Genomic DNA, 25,689 nt, shown 5'->3' with positions numbered 1-25,689 from the left:
TTGCAAGAGACCTTTCCTGAAGTTCTGAATGGCTCAACAAAAGGAGAAAGCTTCTACTAAGCTCTCTACTACAGACTGTTATTTTGAAGTAACTTTTACGCTGTTATTTCAGTTGAGAAGAATCCTGTGGGAATATAATGCATGGCCAAAAGATTTTAGCATCTATTCTCGGCAATGACGTTTGACTGGGTTTATAATTCAAAATAAAAAGTACCAGGGAGGTCAACTAGTGACCAACGGGATCAATTCTAAAAGCTGGGGCTTCCCCCAGGACGTACCAATGAGCTTGTCATAGTCAATGCCCTTGGCACTGCTGGTCTGTACCGTCCACGGGTCCACAAAATCCTCTTCGGCCCCCGCGCCACCCAGGCCTCTGTCGCTCTCAGGCGCTGGGTTCCCTGGAGGGCAGTCGGCTCTGTAATCCTCCCCCATGGCGGCCTTGTAGCTCATCTTCAATGATAACAGCATCTGCACTGCAGAAGCAATTTCATCCTGGACAAAGGAAATAAGGATGAGGCCTGAAAATACTGACATAGCGACGTTTTGCTGAATGTGACTGCTGTCGTGTGGCAGGCCCTCACACACGGTACCTCTTTTGGTCTCACGACAGCGCTCCAAGGCACTGTCGCTGCTTTTCCAGCAAGACTCTGACACTCAGAGAGGTGAAGGAGCTCGCCCATGGCCACACAGCAAGTCATCGGACCGAGTGAATTTTACTTTCGCACTGTTCTCATGGAGGATCCATGGAATCTACAGATTACTACCAGCAGCACTGCAGGATAAATGTGACGTGATACGCACGGTCATTTACGACACATTGAACACGCTAAGGATTTCTCAAACACCACCGATGCCAGGGAACGTGTGTGACAAGCTCCCTGGACTGAGTGTGCTGGAGTCCGCGTCGGACCTTGTTTTCATGTGCCACACAGCTGAGGTGAGTGTCGGTGGCAGCTTGGATGATGACACCGAGGACAGAAAGCGCAACGCTAGGCATCAGGGAAACAGATATAGACAAGGACAAATACAGGCTTTCAAGTTATAAACTAAGGAGGGGCGTGGTGGGAAACAGTAATATTACTATATTCTGGAGTCTAATCAAGCTGTCCAAAGTGTTGGCATACTGTGTGCCGAGAATCAGCATAAGGAAAATAAATGTAGACCGTACCCGTGGGTGCTCTGGAGATCCACCAAAGACCTCCTGCTCCAGAAGCCCACACTGGCAGCCGTGAAGGCTGGCCTCTGAAAGAGCAGGCCTAATTAGGCACGTTAGTCATGCTATGCCCCAAAGCTCGGCTCCTGTAATTGGCCTTGCTGGATTAGATCACAAACAAAGGATACACACAGTCCAATTTGCCTGCCAAAGGAAGTACAAACATTCCCGGTTAGAGCAGACACATAATGTTCCGTCAACTGGGCTTCCTGGGGGGACCGCACGCCGGCCTCCGTCCAGATGCAGCTGTTGCCTCAGGAGTGGCCCCGGGCCAGAGGACTGATACCTGGGGGCGGTGCTGCAGACACAGATTTGTGTTTCAAACTCAGAAACTGTCTGGAATCGGTTATTGGAGTGAATTGGAACCGTGGGCCGAGTAACCCCATGGCTACACCTCAAAGAGACGGGGTTTTGGCCACGTCGGTCAGGTGAGAACGTTTTCCTCGGCTCACTCCTGCAGCGCCTAGTTCAGCGCAACCACATAAGTGTGCAGCAAGCACGATTTATCGAACTTTCGAATTAGCTTGCTCCGAAGTACACTTTGGTCAATACCTCTTTATCACCGAGTGTGTTGACATTTCATACTCTATCTGCTCCAACTCTGCTTGCAACTAGGAGGCTCTCTGGAAAGTCAAACATTTAAGCAGTGTCCCTGCTCTGAGGCCTGGAGTTGGGACTTAAATAGACAGGCAAGCTCGCCGAGTCGATTTTCTTGTTTTCTTAGTCTAACGGGGCAGGACACTGAAACAGGATTTAAAGGCTGATTTTCAAGGGGAGGGAAAAAAAAAGACGACTTACAACCTGACTATATAAAGCTCCAACACAGGCAGAACTATCTACGGCGGAGGCCCAAGGTGGAGGGCAGGGGCCGGGGCTGAGGGGCCCAAGCATGGCTTCCGGGCACCGCTGTCTGGTCTCCTGAGTTGGGCGCTGGTTACACAGATGTGGTCATTTTGTAAAAATTCTGGAAGCTGTCTGATGATGCTTGCCAGACTTTTCTCATTAAACAGTGCACTTCCGATGAAAAAGTTTACTTGAACTAGGAGCACAAGAAAAAAGACTGTTCTCTAGCTTCACCTCCACGACCCAGTGTCCTTTCTTGAGTCCTGCTCAAACTGTGCGCGTGCCCAGCCGCCGTCTCTTCGGAGCCCCTGGGTTCTGACCTGTCCCCCTCAAGGAGCACCCTGCTTTTTAGGGAGCTGCTCCTGAGAGCAGGGGGTCTTCTTCCCCCAGGACAAGGAGGAGAGAAGAATGGAGAGGCCCCCAGCCCCCACACACAGAGATGGCTGAAGGGCGGGCCCGCAGTGCCCTCACTGAGTCGGTGCCCCCAGAGCGGCTCCAGTATTTTGCACGAAGGGAGTTTCTAAAACATCAGGTGCTTCTATTATAGCATATTCCAGGGTCAAATTTACTTCTGAATTTTCGTCATTTGGCTCTGACCTCATTGTGCAACCTCTGATCTCTCTTGTGGAGGGTCAGCTGATGGCTTAAGTGAAAGAACACACTTGGAAGAGTAATTCTAAATTGTGTTAAGTACTGCATGTTTAATAATGAATATAACTGGAGTCACTAAGAATTGCTAACTAAAAATGCATATGAAATGTTACTCATACTTAATATTAAATAGGTAAAAACACCACTGTCAAGTCTTAAAACATGAGTTTAAAGAGTAAATGAGCCAGGTCATGATCTCATGGTTCATGGGTTCCAGCCCCGCATCGGGCTCTGTGCTGACTGCTAGCTCAGAGCCTGGAGCCTGCTTCAGATTCTGTGTCTCCCTCTCTCTCTGACCCTCCCCTATTCACACTCTGTCTCTCAAAAGTAAGAAAAAAAGTAAATGAGCAGCATCTGGATCCTTTATTTATTTCAAGGTTTAAATAAATTTTTTTTAACATTTATTCATTTTTGAGAGACAGAGAGTGACCGGGGAGGAGCAGAGAGAGGGAGACACAGAATCTGAAGCAGGCTCCAGGCTCTGAGCTGTCAGCACAGAGCCCGATGCGGGGCTTAAACTCATGTACCATGAGATCATGACCTGAGCTGAAGTCGGACGCCCAACTGAGCCACCCATGCGCCCCTATTTTAAGGTTTTTAAAAACGACTTAGCCTCATCCACTGAGTCCTACCTAATGTGTAAACTTTCTGTGAATAACCAATCCCTGTTTTCTGACATCACTGTCTTATGTGCTATTTATTTCTTTTAACATATAATGGTTTATCTGGGGTCCAGAGAGTCAAAGTAAATTGCCTGGGTGGCTGGGAGATGGTTGCCGCCACCTGGGGAGGACCCAGAAAGGGCTCCTGAAAAGGAAAAGACAAAGGGGCTGCAAGTGAGGGACGAGGGAGTCGCGGCGATGAAGCTGCCGGGAGACCTAAGAGTGGACGAGGCATCGGGCACGAAAGGCGGTGCTGGCGCGCGTTCAGAACGCAGGCTCACCCGCTGAAGCCTCCCGCAGCAGCCGCGGAGAGACCTTGAAGAAGCATAACCCCGTGAGGACAAAGGCAACAGAAAGAGGGTGCCAGCAACAAGATCTGGGAAGCTGCACAGCTGCCGGATGACGGGGAGCAGGATGGCGGGCAAACACTGCGATCCCGCCGCTGGGGAGTCCCCGGCTGGGGCATCGGCGGAAGTGAGGGGGGAAGTGGGTTCTAAAATCAGGAGCACGGGTTGGAATCTGTTTTAGGAGCAGCTGGTTGGCTTTCTGCGTCCCCCTTGCCCCCATACAGAAGCTCCGTGTGAGGGAGGGGGAGTTAGAAGTGTCTAGACTGGGGGCGCAGTGCACTGAACAGGGAGGCTCTGTGGTGGCCCCACAGGGCTCAGCCCCTCTGTCCCGAAGAGGGTATCAGGAAAACCATCATCAGGATCTCAGAGATAAACGGTCATTGACTACACCTAGGACACAATAAAAGGGTGCCATAAGGGTGCTATTCAGAAAGCAAATGACTCGGGGTTAAAAAATGACAGGATAAATGAAACACGGTAGGAGGATTCAGAGTTGAGGAGGGAGTGCCTGGCTGGCTCAGTCAGTGGGGCACGGGACTCTTGACCTCAGGGCTGTGAGTTCAAGCCCCACGTTGGGTGTGGAGCCTACTCAAAGGAAAAAAAAAAAAGGAAACATAAGAAGTTGAGGAAATATATCTGAAAGACAGCAACAAGAAAACAAAATAGAAAGGAGAAATTAAAAAAAACCAAAACCAAACAAACAGGATGCCAGCTTCTAGGGAAAAAAATCCAGAGGGAACAGAGAAGACAGGAGAAAAGAAATCATAGAAACAATAGAATTTCTAAGAATTCAGGGCCCTCTTTTTCTTTTCTTTTTTTAAGTTTATTTATTTTTGAGAGAGACGGCGAGTGAGTGAGCAAGCACACGCATGAGCGTGCCGGGCAGGCCTGGTGGGGCCGGGCTGGGGAGTAAACCCTCGAACCACGAGAGCGGGCCCCGAGCCCAGGTCGGACGCTGACCTGACTGAGCCACCCAGGCGCCCCAAGAATTAAGGGTCTTAAGTGTCTAGGTAGAAAGGACTGAGCACTGAGTACACATTCTAAGAAACTTCAGAACGCTGGCGCAGAAAACTCCCCTGCAAACTTCCACAGAGAGAGGACAGGGCGACAGCACGTGGCTTCCCACAGCAGCCCTGCGTGCTGCGTGGAGACCGAGCAGCACGGGCTTCAGAAATCCGTGGGAAAACCTCTTCCACACCCACCCTGCTTATCAATCAAAGAGCAGGTTAAATAAATGTACTTTTAGACGTGCAAGATCCTCCCAAATTATTTCTTTAGCGCTATTTTTCAGAACCCATTGGAGGATTTGCTCTGTCAAGACAGAGTAAGAAAGGAGGAGTAAGACACAGGATCGGGAAACGGAGCACACGGCGGGAGGGAAGGGGCAGCGCGGACGCAGGAGCAGCTGTCCTGAGCAGGCGAAGGTCCTGGGAGAGGCCTCTCCGAGAAGATGAGCTCAGACTGGCCAACGTGAGCGCCCCGGGGGGAAGCCCGTTCCCATCAGGACACAGAAACGCCAAGCAAACAGGAATCGGGACAAACAGCAACTCCAGGGCAGGAAAGGAAGGGTGCCTGGGGCAGACTGTCGGGTCAGCCGCCAGCAGCACTGGCGCGGTGCGAACGCGTCGATGCTGACACTGACGCGAAGGGGACGGCAGAGGGTTGGGAGGCGTGGACGGAGGTGCCAACTCCTCTCAGCCACAGTGAGCGCCCCAAACTTGAGTATCGATAAGGAGCAATGGAGGAAGGGGGTACATCTCAAAGAATCCGCTCAAAGAACTGAAACGCGTGTTTTCGGGCACAGGAAACGGGAACAGGCAGGGTGGAGGGCTGCCAGACTTCAGAGGCTTTCTGCAGACCACACACATCAATAATGGAGAAAATGCACTCCCTGTCCGAAGACCTCAGTTACCAAGGGGACAGAGCTGTGGGTGCAGTCTGCTCCCAGGAAACGCGACCCCGGACGTGGCCCAGGTGCATGTGCAGTGGACCCCACAAAGTCCCTTACCTGCGGGGCGCTGCCAGCTTTGAGGGACCGCACGAGCTCGCCCTGGGCAGCTATCCTGTCGAACAGCTCCAGCGGGGAGGCGCGGCCCTGCTTGCCGTTGGCCACATCCGCCATCTTCCAGGACCTGGGTCTCTGGCCGGCTAGGGCGGTGGAAGGTTTGCTCAGTGGTCCAGATGGAACTGTGGGGGACAAGGGGGAGAAGCCGATGTACAAAGCGCGGTAGCTGTTCTACCTCCCCCGCATCTACCCAGTCCTGCGTCTCTCCGACGAGGCTGGAGGAATCGCAAGCAAGGTCATGGATAAAATAACCTTAATAAAGGCAGATGCAGGGATTTGGGCCACGAAGGAGAAAAGAGGAAGAGCAAGTGCCAGTGTTAAGGACTGAAGGCAGGGCCAGGAGTTCAGGGACGCCCAGAGGGCCCCTAGCAAGAGCACATGAGCCTCCCCCCGCGCCCAGCAAGGACTCAAGTCTGCTCAGGGAACAAATACCCAAGTGTTATTTTTTTACATTTATTTATTATTGAGAGACAGTGAGAGACAGAGCACGAATGAGGGAGGGGCAGAGAGAGAAGGAGACAGAATCTGAAGCAGGCTCCAGGCTCTGAGCAAGCTGTCAGCACAGAGCCCGATTCGAGGCCTGAACCTGCGAACTGCAAGATCATGACCTGAGCAGAAGTCAGTCGCTCAACTGACTGAGCCCCCCGTGTGCCCCAGTACCCAAGTGTTTTAACAAGCCTAAGTCCACTGGAGTGAAGACGTCTGGCAAACTGCTATTTACTCTTTACGTGAACTGTGCTGGGGGCAGGTTTCCAGGCCTTCGCAGCCACAGCCAACAAACTACCTGACACACAGTTCTGCGCCGGCCAGCTGCTCTGCTCTCAGGCAAAGCGAGGTCTGGGCTGGAGGGCCAGGCCTTATCTGGATAAGGGCAGGGCCTTATCTGTGCTAGGCTCCCAAGGAGGGAAGAACTATATGTAGCCCGTCCATTCTACGGGCAGCCTAACTTCACTGCAGACCTCCAAAGGGGTATCCGCACTTTCTCTTAGTGATTATTGAGCGTTTACCTTGAAAAGGGTGGGACACAAGGCAGGCCACCGGTGCTGCCTTGGAGCAGAAACCAGCCACAGTCAGTCCCCTCTTGGGTCAGTGTCCACCAACCCTAACCCTCAGCTATAAAGTGGCCCCACCAGGAACCTCTTCACCTACCTTGATGGCTGCTCTAAAGAAGTGATGAGGAGAAGCAGGTAGCCTTTCATAAATTAAAGGAAGATACACACCTATCACGAGGAAGTACTGTCCTCGGGGCTCCGGGGCTCGGTCGATCCCCAGCTCTACCTACGACCTGGCGGCTGTGCCTTGAATGAGGACTGGATAGGGACAGTGGGCTGGGCCAGAGCGGCTAACTCCCGGGACTCCTGTACCTGCTACTTTTCTCAGTGCCTCCTACACATCCACTCGCTTAGGCTTCACGGCAATCCTGTGAGGGAGATCTGTTGTCTCCATTTCACGGATGAGTCAACCGAGGCACAGAGAGGTTACAAAACTTCCCTGAGACAACGCAAGGGGGAGAGATGGGACATAAGCTCAGGCAGCTGCCGCTTACGCTCTCCAAAGCTGTCCTGCACGCTCCCTGTCCCGGTACCACCACCTGCAAGACTGGTGCAGTGTGACAGCGTGGGTTAATTAATAAACAGTCCACAACATGGGGCACGTGGTGGGCTCAGTTGGTTGAGCATCTGACTCTGGCTCAGGTCATGATCTCACGTTCGTGGGTTTGAGCCCCGTGTCAAGCTCTGGTGCTGACAGCTCAGAGCCTGGAGCCTGCTTCAGTTTCTGTGTCTCTTTCTCTCTCTGCTCCTCTCCTGTTCACACTCTGTCTCTCAAAAATAAATAAATGTAAAAAAAAAAAAAATTAAAATAAAGTCCATGACAGCATCGACCCTGCGAGAGAGGTTCAATAAATGACTATTTTGTGTCTCTGATTATTTAAAATTTTTTTATTAACTCTATGAACCAAATGCGCAAACTTGAGGAGTAAAAAAAAATTTTTTTTAATTGGCTTCACACTCAGCATGGAGCCAAATGCGGGGCTTGAACTCACGACTCTGAAATCAAGAGTGAGTCGAATGCTTACCTGGCTGAGCCACCCAGGCGCCCCAGGTAATTTTCTTTTTCAAACTAGCACTACTTGTGGGACTCAAATTCATAACCCCAAGATTAAGAGTCGCATGCTCTACCAACTATGCCAGCCAGGTGCCTCAAGGGGTAATTTATTTTTTATCAATTTGTTAAATGTTTACTTAAGAAGTATATAAATTTTAACTAGGCCAATTTTTATAAGTTAATAAAAAAACTGTAATACTGAAACCAGGATGAGACCAGAGCCAGGTCTCCTCCCTCCGCTCGGAGAACCCTCTCATTCCCAGAACGGGAAGTCAGATGAAAGGACTGCCTCAGATACCACAGGCCCAGTGGAGGGAGGACAGTAAAAGGAGATAAGGAAGGTGGAAGAGCCTCTGACCCGCGCTGGTGAGGACAAACACTCGGGCCTGTACGGAGTAACGATCAAGGGGAGGAAAACTACTCCTAGCCACACAAGTGTCGCTCCCCACGGCAGAGTGGGTTAGCCGATGACAGGCTGTCGGCGCAGGGAAGTCAGAACCGCTCCGAGGACCTGCCCCCCAGGTCCTGCTGCCTGCACAGCTAGGCCAGGATCCCTGCCAGAGCCCCCGAGTCACATGCTCTATCGGAATGCCATTGCTCCCCTGCCTGGAATGTGATGCCCCCCCCCCCCCCAATTCCGGTCATCTTACTAATTCGGACCTCTGCTCTTTGGCAGCACCCTTTCCTGACCCCTCGGCCATCAGGGATCCCCAAGCACCGTCAGTGGCTGTCTCAGGGCAGGCACACTGCATCTAGTCATTCTTGCCGTCTCTGACAGACAGTGAGAAGAGGCACAGGGCTCTCTCTTTCCTGGGCTCCCAGGGTCTCATACACAGCAATTTATCAACAAACATTTATTGAATTAATCAGTCTCGTCAGACACCCAGTTCAATCTTCCCCTGAAGGTTTATACCTTTCTGTTACCTCCACAAGTGCTTTTTCCAGTTTAAGGTAGAGTCCCCCCATGGGGACTTTAAGCAGCCTCATTTTTGGCAGCCTACCACGGAGCGGGGCCTGCCAGGATTCGGGAAGGGCCAGGCACCTTCTCCAGGTCTCACACGGCCAGCCTGGTTTCCCGCCCCATCACTGACATCTGCCTACCATCCTGGTCACTCTTTTTGGACTTCCCCCTTGGTTTATCCCTGTCCTTCCAAAAGGCACCTGGTGACAGCTAAGGTTCTGAAGTCTGTGGGTATGGCTAATAGCATGTGCAGATCAGAATTACCCCTAGAGAATTCCCAAGGAAAGTACCAGGTAGGACAACTGGGTGAACCCTGGACAGACCCAATCGCCCCCCTGCAGGGGAGCAGATAACGGTAGAGAGTCAGCTGGATGACTGGAGTCTGCACATTGTAGGGGAAACGGCCTTTCCCCAGAGGAATTCCATTTGAGAAGCAGCACACGGGGCTCAATCTGATGAGGGAGCAGCAGCAGAGGGCTCCCCCTCTCGTGATCGTGAGGCAAACAGCGGATGGGAACCACCCACATGATAAACGGGGTGTGTGTGCGCGCGCGCGCACGCGCACGATGCACCCTCGGTGATGAGAGACAGAACAGAACCTCTCGTGTTTCCCCGCCCACCCACCTACCACCGTCCCACGCGCGCCCGGCCCTCCCTCTCACATCTAGTCGACACGCTCTTTTATTTCTTTGTTGACGTTTAGAATGAAGTTTACCTTCGGAGCCTTTTAACCCTGAGTGCGGCATGCCTGAAATGACACATACGCCAGCATGGGCATTGTTTTCAGCAGAGTTTCAGGTTCCAGAGTATCTGGGTTGATTTTACGAACGGTCTCAGATGCCAGAAATGTACAGACAACTGTCTTGGTGTTTGCTGCATACACTGCAAGCAGGGCTTTGAATTTTTATACATATATATATATTTACCTAAAGCACGCGCACACGTGCACACGCGCACGCACACACGCACGCACACACACATTTTTAGACAGCGAAAGGTGGGCGGGGAAGAGATGGTCAGAGGGAGAGAGAGAGTCTCAAGCAGGCTCCAGGCTCATCGCAGAGCCCGACGCGGGGCTCGAGCCCACGACCCCGGTACCACGACCTGAGCCCAACTGAAAGTCGAATGCTCAACCAACTGAGCCACCCAGGCAGCCCTGAGTCTTTGTTAAGGAGACCTGTTCTATCTATTTACCAACCCTACAATGTAAAACAAAGAAACAAAGCTATAATCTGTGGAGAAATCTATCATCTCCTCTGGAAAAATATTGGGAGTGGAAAGAGCAGAACTGCATACTCCGGAGCAGACCACAGTGCACTTTAAAGAAAAAGTTAAAAGGCTCTTAAAAATTAATTCTCAATTCCTCTTTTTAGAGAACTTGACGCTTGTGCTCATTTTGACAGGTCCCATTGGCCTGGAGGGGCGTAACAAGCACCTGAAGAAACTGGCCACTTTTGGGATAAGGTAGAAAGCATATTAGAACTGATTACCTGAACAACAAGGCTTGGGCCACATGCAGTCACGTCACAGAGGCCCAGGGCACTCTGCAGCCCGGGGACAGGGCGCTTACACACAGCCCACTCTGGAGCAGCCGGCAGAGCAGGTCACCCAGCACTTTCCGGATGCCTGGACCACCACCAGGAGGTGGGATGCCATCCTTCTCAGCCTGGCCCCGGAGTGTGGGGGACAAGAGGACACGAAGGTGACTCTGGTAGAGCAAGGAGTTCTTCAACACTTCGAACCCCGGGACAGATTATGTCCACCTTCTCTTTGTTAAACGCGGGGAGGAAAGGTAATTCTCCCCTTCAAATAATAAAATGTACATGATATTCAAAGGCAAAGAAGCCACCGACATGTAAGAAGCTGGCCTAAGGTAAGTCTCGCGGGTCACAGTAAGGCTGGGGGGTACGGACGATGTAAGGGGGCCTTACTGGTGAAAAACGGGAGAGCTAACACAAAATGTGGCCTGTCAAGCCAAAAATCCCAGCAGGCAACCAACTGCTCCACCAAGATCTCCATCCCCGGGGGCAGCTGTGAACCACCTGAACTTGGGTCAACGGGATGAAACGTAGGCACGATGCGCCCTGATTCTAGGAGAGACCACCCCTCACCTCCCCCGCGCCGCCCCAGCCCAGCTTTCCAGCACGTTGGTAGAAGGCTGGTCGCAACGCCAATAAGCCCTAAGCCTGGCAGAGACGGCAATACATACCCGGGTTGCAGGAGACACCGCAGAGGTGGCCGCTGGTCACCCGGGGCAGTGGCGGAGCTCAGACTGCCCTGAGCAGCCAGAGGTCTTCTTTAATAGTCTTCTCCTGTTTCTTTCAGTTTCCTTTTTAGTAAAAGGTTCTTCTCCTTTTTTTCCTTGTTTACCCCACTCTTCAGCTATGTGCATGTAGGGGCGTTTTAGAGAAATCACTCAGTTTCTCAGAAACACTTGAGATTCTTGACCAACCTCTTTGATGAGACTGTCCAATCAGGGGTGGCTTGGTGGGGGGGCGGGTGGAGATCAAGGAAACCCTCTTGAAAACCGAGCTATTAGCCGGTCATTGCATCAGCCGCCCCATACCCGAGACTGGCTTCTGCATAACCTCTCCACCCTCTTCCTGATCCCCACCCGAGCATCAGGATGACTAATTGTTATGTGGAGTCGTGCAGCGGCCGAAAGGCGACTGTGCCTTCCCCCCAGCTGTTCGCTGAGGCAGCGCAATGCAGTGGGATCATGAGTTCTGGGGTCGGGCGGACCTAGGTTTCAATCCCAGCTTGGGTATTTCTCTCGTTTCAACACCTGGGGCAAGTCACACTACCTCTCGGCCTCATCCTCGGTTTCCTCATCTGTGAAATGGGCATAAAGAAGCCTCCTCACTTTACCGTGGAGGGGACTGAGGACGAGACTACAGGCAAAGCCCCCAGCACGTGGCAGACACCCGTTAACGGTGGGGGCTTCTCGCCACGGACAAAAGGAAGAGGGAGGAGACGATGCAGGGTCGGTGCCAGCGGGAGTGGGCGACAGACGGGGTCGCGGGCGCTCGGAGGAAGGGGGCGAGGGGCGCCGTGCCAGCCTCCGCGCCCCTCGTGGGGCCAGAACCCGGCGGGCAGCGAGCCGGGCTCTGAGGAGGATACTCCGGGCCCTCGCCTGCAGGCGGCTCCGGGAGGGCCACGTCTTCCGGCACCGCCCTGGCCTCCCGCCCTCCCTCATCCCCTCACTTACCGGCCGGGCCGGGCCCTTCAGCACAGCCGGCTCAGCCACGGGCGGCCTCCTTGGCGTCCTTGGAAACTCCTTCCGGCCGGAACCACTTCCGGCCAGGCTGCACCACCATTGGCTGTTCGCGCGGGGGGCGGGACGAAGGCCGCGGGTGATTGGCTGGAGGCCCCGGCCCCGGCGGAACGCAGCAGGGCCGCGGGGTGCCGGCGGGACGGCCTCCGGGAGGATCGATCGCTTCCGGTGCGTCTGGTGAGCCGCGGGCCCGGGGGCGGGAAGGGGCTGGGACCGGGCGGTGGCGGCGGGAGAGCACCACACCCCTCAGCGCGGGCCTTTCTCCGTCCCTCGCCTGTCCTTCGTCGCTGCTGCCTTCCGGATGCGCGTTGCCCTGGACCAGCCTTACCTACAGCTCTTGACAGCTCGGCTAACTTCTATTCATCCTTCAAAACCCATCTCTGGTAGTATCTTCTTTGTTGCCTTCCTCAGTCTGTGGCCTCCGGCGCAGGACCCGGGTTTTGTGTTTCATCTCTGTACACACGAGCCCCAGCGTAGGGCTTAGCACAGAGTAGGTAATCAGGAAATGTTTGTCAAATGAGAATATCCTGTTTCTTTTAGTTTCTCTGTGCCCCCTCCACCCACCAGGTTGCACCTCGCAAAGATTTCTAGATGCTGGGGATCAAACAGTGAACAAAACACAGGAAGCCTTGTCCTCGTGGAGCTGACATGCCCGTGACCCTCAGGGCCACGCCCCCGTTCTGTGGCCTCATTTCTCTAGTGCCCTTACCTTTTCTCGCCGAACCTCTTTGTCTTAGTTGAACGCCCCCACACCATGAAATGTTTCCCTTTTCTCCCCCGTTTGCCTTAGAAACATAAAAGGCAGCCTTTCCCCCCTAAGGTTTACGTTGGCCCCGATGTTTCCCGTTCTCCATTTTTGCGTGTTTTTCTTGCGTCAGCCTGGCCGCCTCCTCACTTGCTCCGTTTGATTCGTTTTGCTGGTCCAGCCTCCAGTGCTGCTCAGCGCCTCTGCTCCCTCACCCCGTCCAGAGCACGGATTGCTCAGATGTCACCTTTTGTCGTAGGTCGGCCTCGGCCACCGTGGAGGAAGCCGCAGCCCCACGCCACCTGTACTCTCCTCTGTCTTACTTTTCTTAGGATTTCTTACTCCCTCCAGCCTGCATTCACCTGCTCGTGGTGTGCGTCTCCTGCCGGCATGTGAGCTTGGCAAGCACAGGGCATCGCTCGCCCTGTCGCTTGCTGGGCACTCCTGCTGCCTGGTGAGTAGCCCACGCTCCGTCAACGTGAATACGTGAACGAGGCGCACACGAGGCCGGTGGTGTGGGGAGCCTTAGCATCCACCCTTCTGTGTTCATTCGGTCCTTGCTGCCTTGCCTCGTTAGGAGGGGACTGGTGGGCCCCAGCCCACCACTCTCTGAGCTTTCGCTGTAGACCTCTTTTTAAATTCCAGCCATTGGCCTCTCTCTTTTTTTTAAATGTTTATTATTTATTTTTGAGAGAGAGAGAGACAGAGCACGAGCAGGGGAGGGGTAGTGAGCGAGAGGGAGAGAGAATCCAAAGCAGGCTCCGGGCTCTGAGCTGTCAGCACAGAGCCCAATGCAGGCCTCGAACTCACGAACCGCGAGATCATGACCTGAGCCAAAGTCGGACGCTCAACCAACTGAGCCCCCCAGGCATCCCCATTGGCCTCTTTTTTATGTTGACCTGCAGGTGGGTGGGACTCCATCTCGTGGCTGGGCACAGACCCTGGTGTGAGGACCCTGGCGGGTTCCCTGTGACCGGTCGGAAGGGCATGCTGTGGCATGTGATGCCGGGCACAGGAGCCGAGACAGCTGAGCTGTCGGATCAGGATGGGCCTCAGGACCAGGCTGAGTAGGTGGAGGACAGAAACGCCCGTTAGTTCACAATTAGTTCGTCACATTAGTTCTACTTGAGACGGGCTGGCCGGTTACAGGAGTTTTATTTTGCTTGCCTTGGTTGGGCCGCATGTGGGGATGTGGTTTTTGGAGGAGGTAGACGCCAGATGTTTGTTGAACCAAGATGTTATGCATTGGGCGGGGCAGCCCTGCGGGCGATCGATCGGTGCCCTTTGGGGGCAAGGCGTGGAAGGGGTGAGGTGGTTGATTCTAGGGAAGGAGCTGGGTGATAGGCAGTCTGGAGTGGCCTAACAGAGGCCCCAGTGGGAATCTGTGGCGCTGCCCTGACCCCATATGCTGGACGAGGGGCTCAGTGTGGTGTAGTAAGGTAGGGCCTGGTGGGCGGTCTTGGAAGTTGGTGGGTTGCCAAGTTTTAGCGCTGCTCCAGGGCGCCACCTGCTGTCCTGGGTGTACTGGGCATCCTTGTCCTGACTGGGCTTCATCTTAGAAGCACTGAATGGGACTTCAGACTGAAGTACTTGTTTATAGAAACTAGTTGGCAGAAATTTACTGTGTATGATGGTTCAGAATTTCAGGAAGAACCCTTTAAAGAACTTTTTTTTACAGTTTGCTTACTTATTTAGAGAGCGTGTGTGTGTAAGTTGGGGAGGGGCAGAGAGAGAGGGAGACAGAGAGTCCCAAGCAGGCTCCACACTGTCAGCGCAGAGTCCGGTGTGTGGCTGGAACTCACGAACCGTGAGACCATGACCTGAGCTCACTTGGGTGCTGAACTGACAGAGCCACCCAGGTGCCCCAGGAAGAGTCTTTTGGAGAGGGGAGAGTCACTGCTGTGTGAGTGCGTGTTTGGACTGAAACTGGAGCTTTTGGAACACACCTTGGAAACTGGGGCATTGATTTCCCCAACAGCACCCTGGTCTTGTGCTCGGAGTCGGTCTCCCCAACTGGATGTTGTTGAGACAGGATGTCTAGGCGGCGCGGAGGGACTGGAGTCCACGGGAGGGCGAAGGTGCGGGTGACATGCTTTGCACACTTGGTGGGTTCTGGACGTCTTTCCGTTTTAGTATTTTTGGACCTACCCTCAGCGGCCCAAAGTGACCTTACAAAAGGCATCTTGAAATCTTGAATCTGTCCAGACATCCTGTCTCCATTCAGTCGGGTCCTCTTTTATGTTTTTCAATAAGGTTTTAGTTTTCTTCTTATAGATCTTCCTAATTTTTCATTGAAGTTATTCCCAGATATTCCATAGCCTCCATGTGAGGAAAAATGATATCTTCTAATTATGCCTGATATATAGAAAAGCCCTCATTGAAAAAAAATTTTTAATTAATTTTTTAATGTTTATTTTGAGAGAGAGAGAGGGAGAGAGGGAGGCAGGCCGTGAGCCAGGAGAGGGGCAGAGAGCGCGAGAGGGAGACCCAGAATCGGAAGCAGCTCCAGGCTCTAAGCTGTCAGCAGAGCCTGATGTGGGGCTCGAAGTCACGAACCGCAGGATTGTGACCTGAGTCGAAGTCAGAGGCTTAACTGACTGAGCCATCCTGGCGCCCCCCCCAAATCCCTCATTTTTAAATGTGTTTCTTCTTAGAATTTTCCAATTGTGGATTTGCTAGATTCTCTTAATTACATGCGATGGCGAATGTCCGTCCACGCGTGTTTCCTGACGTTTGACTGTGTTTGTCTCAGGCAGGTTGCCCTCCGACGACAGCAGGAAGCTGCGTCCTCAATGGCTTCCCTGGTGGCTTATGACGACTCGGACTCCGAGGCGGAGGCTGAGGCTGCGGAGAGTGCTGAGGCCGCCGGCCAGGTGAAGGGCGCCTCGGGTGTGCTCAAACCTCGCGCCCAGGGTTTTGCCTCAGAAGCCCCCGATGCGACGGAAGGGGCAGCGCTGCCCACACAGCACGGCTCTCGCCAAGACCCAGCCGGCCATCGACTCCCGCTGGCTCGGCTCTGGAGAAGCGACCCCGGATCTTGCCCCAGCCAGCGGCTGCAGTGGCCCGGAGCTGAGCCTGCGGTCACCTTCCCCCCAGGCAGGCCTCCTCGACCTTCCCTGTGGACCAGCCACGTTCCGGCTGGCAGTGTGCCCCTGGCGGCCGCCCGCTCGCAGCAGGCGAAGCTCTCCTGGGGGGCTTACGCCTTCCCCGAGCCATCGTTCTGTGCCCAAACCAAAGCCGCAGCCCCAGGTGGAACCGGCGGCTCTCTTCAGAGGAAGAGGTGTGAGGACCGCGTCGTGCCCTACATCCCCAAAAGACTAAGGCAGGCAGAGCCGCCAAGCACGGCAGCAGGCAAGAGTAAGGATCCGGAGGCGCAGGGTCTGTCTGCGGGGCGCGCCCCAGCCCCGCTCCCGGCGGCCCCCAGAGTGTCCGAGTTCATTGAGCCGTATCTGGACAGTCAGTACAGAGAAACGATGATTCCCAAGAAAGTGCTCTTCCACCTGAGAAGCCACAGGGGCCCCGTCAACCGCATTCAGTGGTGTCCCGTCTCGGCTAAGAGTCACATGCTTCTCTCGGCTTCCATGGACAAAACCTTCAAGGTAAGACTTGAGTGTCACGCCTCTTCGGGGGCTCTTGGGAATCGGCTGCCGGGGTGTTCTGTTCTTCACAGCAGCGAGGTGGGGGTGCCGTGCCTTCCTGTGGGGGACTTTGTGTGACTCTGTCCGTTGCATTTAAAAGTGCGTTTGCGGCGGCCCACCCGGGACTGCCGGTTCCTCCGTCCCCTCTTCCCCGATGCCGCCTCGCTGAGGACGCCAAGGGTACTGATCCCCGTCCCTTGTGGGGGCACTGAGGACGCGCAGGTGCACTGGGGTGAGGGCAGTGAGAGGGGGAGGAGCCCCGGCCCCTGCAAACCGGGCCGAGTGTCCAGCCGTGTGCCCGCTCCGAGCCAGACGGCGTGCTGGTCCCTGGCCTGAGGGCGTGCAGCACGGTAGAAGCCATGGTCAAGTGGAGAGGCTCTCCCAGCCCCCGGCTCAGGACCGTGAGGACCGGACTCTCTGCTTTGCGAACCCCCCACGAGGGACAGCACCCTGGCCCAGGAGGCCCTGGTGAAGGCTTCCAGAAGTGGGGGAAGGCTCACGTGGTGGAGGGGGCAAGGTGGTGCAGAAGGGGGTCTTTGGCTGTAAGCACAGAAATCTTGAGGTGCCCGGTGGGGGGTGAGGGGCCCGAGGTTAGGGAAGTAGGCGGGGGGCCAGACCAGGGATGGCTGGAGGTGCTGCGGAGGGCTTCCGGTTTCCACAGAAACCTTTTCTTGTTGTTACTTATTTTAGTTAATCAATTTATTTTTTTAATGTTTACTTAGTTTTAAAACATTTTTTTAGTGTTTATTTAATTTTTGAAGTGGGGGGACATGAGTGGGGAAGGGGCAGAGAGAGAGAGACACACAGAATCTGAAGCAGGCTCCGGGCTCTGAGCTGTCAGCACAGAGCCTGACGTGGGGCTTGAACCCATGAGTCGTGAGATCATGACCTGAGCAGAAGTCGGATGCCCAATTGACTGAACCACCCGGGCGCCCCAATGTTTAACTGTTTTTGAGAGATAGAGAGAGAGACAGAGTGCGAGCAGGGGAAGGGCAGAGAGAGGGAGACACAGAATCTGAGACCGGTTCCAGGCTCTGAGCTGTCAGCACAGAGCTCTGTATGGGTCTTGGACCCACAAGCCCAGAGATCATGACCCGAGTGGAGGTCGGCCGCTTGACTGGCTGAGGCGCCCCTCGCTGTTACGTACCTAAAAGCTGACGTCACGCAGACTCGCAGTAAGCAGTCCCCAGGTACTCAGGTGTGCCTTGCGGCGGCTGCCGCGCACTTCCCCTGACCTGTCTCCAGCCCCTCTGGGCTGTGCTCTGTCCCTCCTCGCTCTCGGCAGCACCTAGCCAGTCACCCGAACGCAGCAGGTGCTGAGGAGATGCGAGCTGAATGAGAGCTTCCTGGAAAGAAAATGGCTCTGGAGTTGAAGGGACACGGCTCCAGACCCAGTTTTGCTGCAGAGCACCGGGTTGTTCGTGGCGGGTCAGCAGGCCCCACTTCCGGTCTGGCGTCTCCTCTGCAAAGGGCACAGTCAGACCTGTGATCAGGTGAGAAAAACGCTTCCAAAGCCCTGGCTCAGAGCTCGGTACCCCTTCAGGTGCTCAGTGAGTGTCGGCTTCCTCCTCTCTTTCCCTCACTGTTCTGGAACCATCCCACCACCCTAGGAGGCATCTTCTGAAATGAAGACGGGAAGCCTAAGTGCAGTGAGGCTTTGGAATGAGCTAAATTGATGGGTGTCATTTTGAAGTGGCCAGTTTGGGTCCCGAGACCACTGGCCTGTGTTCTCTTCTGGCGAGGCTAACAGTTTGGGGACAGTGCCACATCCCGCCTTCGGTCTGGAGCCCCAGGACTTTAACCCTTGGGTCTTTGGTGCTTTCCCTGTGGGGCTGGGGGCTCAGGAGGCTTCTGGCATCCCCGATGTGCCCTGTGACACTCCCGAGCTGTTGGGGCTTCCCGGTGCTCCTTCCCGGGAGGCTGTGGCCCCAGTGGGGGACCCAGTGGGGACTTGTCTCTTTGGTCAGGAGCACTTCTGGGGGGTTTCTGGCAGGCCCACATGGGGCCTGTGTGGTGCCAGGCCGTGTCTGGCCAGAGTTAGAGGGGTCTGGGCTCAGGGTCAGCTTTGTGACCTTGAGCAACACACTTAACTTCTCAGAGTCCTTCCTCCGCGATCAAATGAGTCTGTGAGACCTACAGTTGGCACTTCTGAGGTGGGACACGTGCCCAGGCGTCTGAAGCCCCCAGTCTAATGCCAGGCACTTGGTGGAGTTTTGTAGAGGGGGGTGCAGCTACAGGCAGGTCGTCTGAGGGGCACGGGCAGCCCCTGTCTCGGACCCTGGTGGGGGGCGCTGGCAGATGTTGGCAGCGCAGGCCGGAGGAGGAGGCGGGATGGGCTGCCGTGGGCAGAGACGGGTAGAGGGATTTAGGGGCGCAGGTGTGCCCAGAGGATACCTTCCTCTGCCCGCCCACCCAGGGGGTCGTGTCTGGTGATGGTGAGGGGCGGGCCTGAGTCCTGTGGGGCCTGGTCTGTACGTGGCCTCGGTGAGGGGCTCCGTGGGCCCTGCTTGGATCACTTTTGTCCGAGTTCAGGTTTTCTAAGCAGAGGCATGGCCGCTGAGTGAAGCCATTGACTTGGGGTGCTGTGTTTGTTCAGTCGTGTAGTGCGTGCCTGTGGAGTGGATGCACGTGCTAGGTGCTGTGCACTGGGGATGCGGGTCCCCTGGAGGGGGGACCCTGGATCGGCCCACTGGCTGTCACGCCCCATGACCAGAAGGGGGCGCCGTAGGCCCATCTTGGGAAGCTGCTCAGGTGCAGGGACTGCGGTACAGCAGCCATGCTGGGGGTGACTCAGGGTGACTCACCGTCCCGGGCCAGCTGTTTGCTGTGTAACTGGCCTTGGTGGGGCTGGTGTGGTTGCCGTGCCCAGGCCCCCCGAGGAGGTGGGGTGTGTGGGTCCTGGCGGACAGGCCCCTCGCTCGGCCCAGCAGCCTCTGGGGGGCCTGTTCGCGGTGTTGGCCATCCCTCATGGGGAGCCTGAAGGGGTGGTGCAGGGAGGGAGGTCCAGGGGCAGAGCTTGGCTGCCGTCATGGCTGCCGGGGTCGGTGTCTCCTGACCCTCCTCTTCCTGCGGGGTCTCAACAAAGCAGGGCTTTTATAAGCCATACGTGCTGGTGGTCGGGCCAGGATCCTCCCTGCCTTAAGACACTGGCCGGCGTTCAATGGCAGAGTTATTCGGCAAGCTGGTTTTGGGCAACCTGCTAGCCTGCTGAGTGTGGAGGAGCTGGGACGGGAAGACCAACGGGGGCCTCAGTGGGAGCAGGGCTCCCGTGAGGGCTGCTGTGCAGGATGGCATTCGTCCCCACTTCTGGTGTCACGGGGGCGGAGACCTTGGGGCCCGCAGGGTGGAGCGGGGTGTTGATGCCGAGTCTCGATGGGCGCAGGGAGGGGTCCTGGCTTCCTGCAGCCCAGTCCCGGGTGGAGGGCAGACCGTAGGTGCAGTGGGGCAAGAGCTAGAAGGGGAGGCATGACGCGGCCCCCAGCTCTGTGCTCCCGTCCTAGGGCGCCTTTCGTCTTCTGGCTCACGTCTTCCTGAGTCCCCTGCGTCGGGAAGGAGGGAAGAGCTTGGGGGACCGGGTCACCGCCTTTGGTTTGAATCCTTCTGCCGCTGACTGGCTCTGTGAAGTGGAGACAAGATGATTCTGTGGGCCTCCCTGGCTTTTTGTGAGGAATGGATGATACTGGGCATGTGCTTTGTGGGGTGGTGCCTGGCACATAGTAGGCGCTTGCTGTGTGCTCACGGGCTCACTCTCCCAGGAGTCTGCTTCCTTCCCCACGTCACCGCGTCTCATTCTGCCTGCGTAGCCGTGAACCAGATCTGCTACACCTCGTAGATTTTAAGCTTCTAGAACATGGGAACTGTGCCAGACCCATTTAAATATTATCTGTAGCACCTGGCACAAAGTTTTGTACATGTTAAGTGATCAGTAGAGACTGAAAAAATTTTTCTTGGCTTTTATTTCCAGCCTTTGGGAAAGGATTTTCCCTTAAGTGCATAGCTTATGTTTGCCACTAGGGGGCACAGTAACACTTACTATAAGGCCACTCAAGCTTCTAGAATGTGAAAGAATCCTTGATTCAAGGTAACATTTACTGAAATATGACTTCTTTTCTGATCAAGAGAAAAACAACACAATCCATCTGATTAATCTAAAGAGCACGGAGTGCCAGTTTCTCCATCTCCTTAAGGTGTAGCTTTGGAATTCATAAATTTCAATTGGGTACATTACAGTGGAAAGATAGTTATTTTAATATGTTCTAAATGTTCTGTGAGCTGTAAAATATGCTTATATTGGTTTTGAAAAATTTACAGCTGGAGAAATTAAGTAAAATAAAACAATGACTCATAACCATGCACGGATGCTCTGTTTTCTTTCCTGCCGGTCCCCTCCTGCCCCCGCCTGGAGCACGCATCTGTTTCTCACAGTTGTAACCCCAGCACGGATACCCTTTCATATACTCTTCTCCTTTTCCCGTGTCCTCATTTGGCTCAACATGTTTGAATACCCACCGCACGTAAAGGTAGAACTCGGACTTTGAAGCCCTTGGAACGAGTACAGACGTGGCCCGTTTCAGCCGGACACGCGCAGCCCCCACCGCCGGCCCCACACGCGGAGCCCTCTGCTAGGCACCAGATGACGTGTTCTCAAAGGCACATGACAGGCTTCCTGCTTCCAGGGACCATTGTCCATGCATCAAAACCCTGGAGTTCTGAAGCACAGAAGGGTTTTAAGTGAAACGTACGAATTAGGTGTTCATTTGTTTTAGAAAATGGTTTCTTTAGGAGCTCTTTCAGTAGCCAGCTTCCCTGTGGTACCTAAGTAAACCTTTTTCAGTTTTGATCGTGACCCTGATAAAAGCTTACTGTGAAAAACTTTGAAGGCGCAGAGCACCTGAGGAGTGAAGGAAAAACCAGAAACCGCTGGGAATCCCAGCCCCGAGCCAGCACCTCCCGCGCACTGGGGGCCTCTCCTGGTCTGGGCCCCCGCGTTCCCGCGTGTACGTGGAGTTGGGCCCCGGCACAGTATGTGCTGTTTTCATTCGGCCCCTCCCCCCGCCCCACCTTGCTTTGTGCTGTTCGTAAGGGGCATTTTTCTCCCTTATTAAAAACTTTCCCCGAACCTACTTTCAGGACTGTATCGGATTCCAGACTTTGCTTTGTCATTTCCGTGTTGTTTCCCGTTATGACTTGCTCTCGTTTTCCAAATGGTCAGTAGTGCGGTCAACGTGGCCATATGTAGGTGTTGTCTTTTCTGCCGCCTTAACGGCGTTAGGATGGGCTTTGATTTATACGCAGGCTTGAGCTAATTAATAAGGGCCTCGTGTGTGGTGAGCGGAGCCTGAAAAGATGGGCAGACGTCGGGACTGTTGTCACCCGAGGCCCCTGGGGTCCTGTCCGCACCTGCCGCCTGGCGTCGGGGTGACTCGGGGAGGGTCCCGTTGCCTCTCTGACCCCCATTTTCTCCTTGGTAAATGGGTATAACAACTGCTGAGTAGAAGAGATGAGGAGACAGAGCAGGTGCCTAGCGCATGGGAGGGCCCGAGGAGGCACACTCCTCACTCTCCTGGTCCTTTCTGATTAAACAGTCAGGGGAAAAAGATGAGTTAGAATCCTCCAACTAAATGTAACTCTCGGGTTGGTGAATCTTTTAATAGTCTGTCTATAGATGCGTGTTTTTCCAAGCGTTTCAATGTCAGTACTCCTGAGACAGATACTTTTAAAATTCAAAAAGTTTTTGGGTTTGTACCAAGCTGACTGAGCCAGGGTTTCATGTCTGGGCCTCTGGCAGCACCAGGAGGAGTGATTTCATACCCGAAGAGGCCCCGGAGTGAGTCCGGGGCAAGGAAGAGACGCCCACCTCGGTAGCACCGGGCTCAGATGGGTCTCAGGCCCCCTTCCCTTACGTGTGCGAAGGAAAGGGTTTGTTCTGGAGGCTGAAGACCCAGACTGGGGGTCTCACTGTGCTGCTGGCGGCTCTGTGGCCTCCGGCTGCGAGTGCCAGCCAGAGGCTCCAGAGAGCTCGCCGTCCCTGATCGCTTACTGCCGGCTAGGAATGGTTCCAGACACTCTAGCTCCTCTTCAGACAGGCCTCCGAGGCCAGGCTGTACGTATTCCCACTTCCCAGATGAGGGAGCTGAGGCCCAGAGAGGTTAAGGGATTTGTCCAGGGTCACACAGCTGGTAACGTGTAGAAGCAAGAGGAGAAGCTGTCCGAGCAAACGGGGGTGAGAGACTCACTCTGCTCTTCTGCCTCTGAGAATAAAGGAGGGGAAGGCACAGCCCCTGGTCCAAGTGGTGCCCAGGCCCGGTCCCAGCTCGAAGATCTTGTGGTTCTGTTAAGGGACACAAGGAGAAGAGATGATTTCCACGGTGGTTTGGATTTGCATTTTTATGTATTACAGGACCCGGTTGATTTATCATTGTTAGCGGATCTGATTGTGTTAGGGTATCTTAGACGTGCTTTTAGAAAGTAATATATCTCAGACTCAAAGACAAGGAATTTATGGATTCAAGTGCCAGAGTGAAGGTTTATTTCAGTTTTGAAAGAATTATTCTTGATGGATTTTACAAAATGAGGTGGAGAAGTGATTTGACGGGTAGAGTGAGGAGTCGTGGCGCATTATGCAGATGACGGGCAATTTATTCCAAGCACGAGGCAAATCTATTGGAAATGAGGGCCGCACAGCTGGGGAGGAGGGTTGGGCCGTGGTGGTGGGCGTTTGGTATTTGGGGAGTGAATGATTAACAGTGCACTGAGGGTAATTAGGTGAAGGCAGGAGAGAGGGGCTGTGCGCGTGCGTGCACGTGTGGAGTGTGCACAGCTAGCTGGGCCCACCTTCCTCCGACAGAGGCCCAGGGAGGGGAGGACGCGGGTCTGAGGGCACCCAGTGGGGTCGGGTGCCGGTGGCGCGGACCTGGGTGCTGCATAGGAAGTGTTCCCCTCTTGGGACGGGTTTGCTCCTGTTCCTCCCTCCTTCTGTGTGTTTTCGGTCCCGGGAAAGTTCACGGTCATCTCAGTGGTCCTGGGGTGGGAGTGAGGGCTTCAGGCTGGTCGGCAGCCGGGCTGCCGAGCCTCCGGGAGTTGCTGCGAGATCCCGAGCTGGAAACTTCTCTTCGTGGGAAGTGAAGGTTGTTGTTTTTTTTTTTTTTTTGACACTCCTCTCCCCCATATGAAAGCTGCAACGTTTCTGAGGCCAACAAATGAGACATTTCCCACTTTCCGTTTGCTTGCCAGAAGGGCCTTCAAGCATGCTGCTTGCAGAAAAAACCCCGGGCTGCAGGAGGAAGGAGAGGAGGAAAGCACGGCAGAACCCGGGCTGCGTTTCCTGCTGTTTGAAAACTTTATTCCACTGAACTCTTAACAGCTCGGGGTGCCCCGGGGCAGGGCCCTGTGCCTGCTGGCAGCTGCGGGGGAGAAAGCAGCGCCCTGTGAAGGTGCAGACTCTGTCCTCAGGGAACTGGCCTCCTCCAGCCTGATCCCGGGTCATTAAGGGAAGAATAGAGCAATCTGGGAAAATGCTTTTAATGTAATTGAAAAACGCAGATTGCAAAATTGGCCCGGGTAGGAATTGAGGCAGACTAGTAAATTATTTCTTGCTGCTTTTAAAATCTGGATGCAGAAGACTCTTGAAGCTGCCCATCGAGTGCCCAGTGATGACTTTGTCTTCCTCCTTAAGAAAAAAAAAGTTGTTTTAGATTGAACTTAGTTTTATCATAAACGTAGTAAAATTTTGGGAAAAAATAGAAAAAAAGGCCGACACTGAAAACGTAACCGTCAGTTGTGCACATAAGCAGCTTTTCCTTTCAGTGTTTCTCCCATGAACATCGGCCGGTTGGAATTATACTGCAGGTACTTTGTTTTGTGAGCAGCATTTAAAAATCAGGTGCCGGTATCTCCCCCTCCCCCCGCAAACTGCTAGTGTTTTTACCCCTTAAGAGAAGGGTGGGTCAGTCAGTCCAGCCTCCCAGCCTTTCCTCGTAGCTTCTGCTGTGTCTGCTCAGACGTCCCAGACTCCCAGACGGGAGACCCCTGGGATGGGGGAAGTGGGGCAGGCCGCAGGGGTGAGGGCACTGGGATGGCCGCCAGAAGTGTACTAGAGGGAGGCCAGCGGTATCCGCCCCGGGCCCCCCAGGGAAGCCTGCCTCACTTGACCTCCCTCTGCCAGGCTTCCTCAGGTCTCTTGAGGTGACAGGACCATAGAGAGCTTGCCCCAAGCCCCTCCCACGTGCTGTGACCCGGGCTGAAAAGCAGGAGGACCAGATGGCCATAGGAACCTAGGGACAAAGAGGCCCTAGTGGGGGTCCTGGAGCTGCTTCCAGGCCTGTCTTCCTTCACTAGGGGTGAGGCATCGGGAACCACATCCCTGACCCCCAAGCCCCCCACGGAACTGGGGCCACAGAGAGCCGGGCGATACCCCTGGACTGCCTGTCAAAGGCTTCAACCTGGGGACTCCGCTTAGCTGGGTGGTCTGGGTGTCCCTGGATGGATAGAGCTTCCAGTTTTCTTTTCTTTCTAGTTTTTGATCTCTTTGCCTTTCTCTGTTTTGTTTTCCTGGGAAATTTCCTCCAGCTCTTTCAATCTCTCTCTCTCTCTTTTTTTTTTTCCATTTTGTATTTCTGCTGTCATACACTTAAACTGTTTTTTACTGAAGTATAACTTCTATTCAGGAAAGTGTTCTATTCTGATCTATCATATTTTTACATTCTAAGAGCTGTTTCTCGTTTTCTGAATGTTCCTTTTTTTAAAGATGTCATTTTTTTTTTATTGCATATGTACGAGGTCTTTTCTTAGCTCTTGGAGTTCTTTGAAAGTTTTCCTTTGAGTGTTTTCAAAAATGTTCCTGCCCCTTGTCACCTCCTTTCATCTGTTCTGGTGTCTGTGTTTCACGTGAGGGTCATTCTCATTCCCGTTCAGGAAGGAGGCCCGGAGACCCTGATCTGACCAGAGGCTCAGAGCGCCTGAGCAGGATGGGGGGCTGGGGTCTCCGTGTGTGCTGTGCGGACGTCACGCTCTCCGTAGTGTCTTCTGGCTGCTTTTTTCCTCTCCTCTCTCGTGCACACCTTTCCTTCTGAGTGCACGGATCTGTTTTGTTCTTTTTACTGGCCCCGTAGCCTTCCATTTGTGACACACGCCATCATTTATGTGTACGTGCGACCAGGCCTTCTTCCCCTCGACAGCGGTAGAA

At 54.3% G+C, this 25,689-nt stretch overlaps 2 protein-coding genes across 2 annotated transcripts in view; one reads left to right on the top strand and one right to left on the bottom strand.

Annotated features, from left to right (window-relative positions):
• Positions 1–11,983, bottom strand: part of WARS (tryptophanyl-tRNA synthetase) — a 28,838-nt gene extending 16,855 nt beyond the window's left edge. The window contains exons 1-3 of the mRNA XM_029951857.1: positions 11,058–11,983; positions 5,725–5,903; positions 279–492 (exon numbers count right to left, since the gene is read on the bottom strand). Of these exons, the coding sequence (XP_029807717.1) occupies positions 279–492; positions 5,725–5,838 (328 nt within the window). The 5' untranslated portion in view covers positions 5,839–5,903; positions 11,058–11,983. The remainder of the gene's footprint in view (positions 1–278; positions 493–5,724; positions 5,904–11,057) is intronic.
• A 328-nt stretch (positions 11,984–12,311) lies between these two features.
• Positions 12,312–25,689, top strand: part of LOC115301854 (WD repeat-containing protein 25-like) — a 93,479-nt gene continuing 80,101 nt past the window's right edge. The window contains exons 1-3 of the mRNA XM_029951854.1: positions 12,312–12,505; positions 13,200–13,321; positions 15,624–16,466. Of these exons, the coding sequence (XP_029807714.1) occupies positions 12,424–12,505; positions 13,200–13,321; positions 15,624–16,466 (1,047 nt within the window). The 5' untranslated portion in view covers positions 12,312–12,423. The remainder of the gene's footprint in view (positions 12,506–13,199; positions 13,322–15,623; positions 16,467–25,689) is intronic.

This window comes from Suricata suricatta, chromosome 9, assembly GCF_006229205.1.
Source record: "Suricata suricatta isolate VVHF042 chromosome 9, meerkat_22Aug2017_6uvM2_HiC, whole genome shotgun sequence".
Taxonomy (NCBI): domain Eukaryota; kingdom Metazoa; phylum Chordata; class Mammalia; order Carnivora; family Herpestidae; genus Suricata; species Suricata suricatta.
This window is presented reverse-complemented; position numbering and strand designations above follow the sequence as displayed.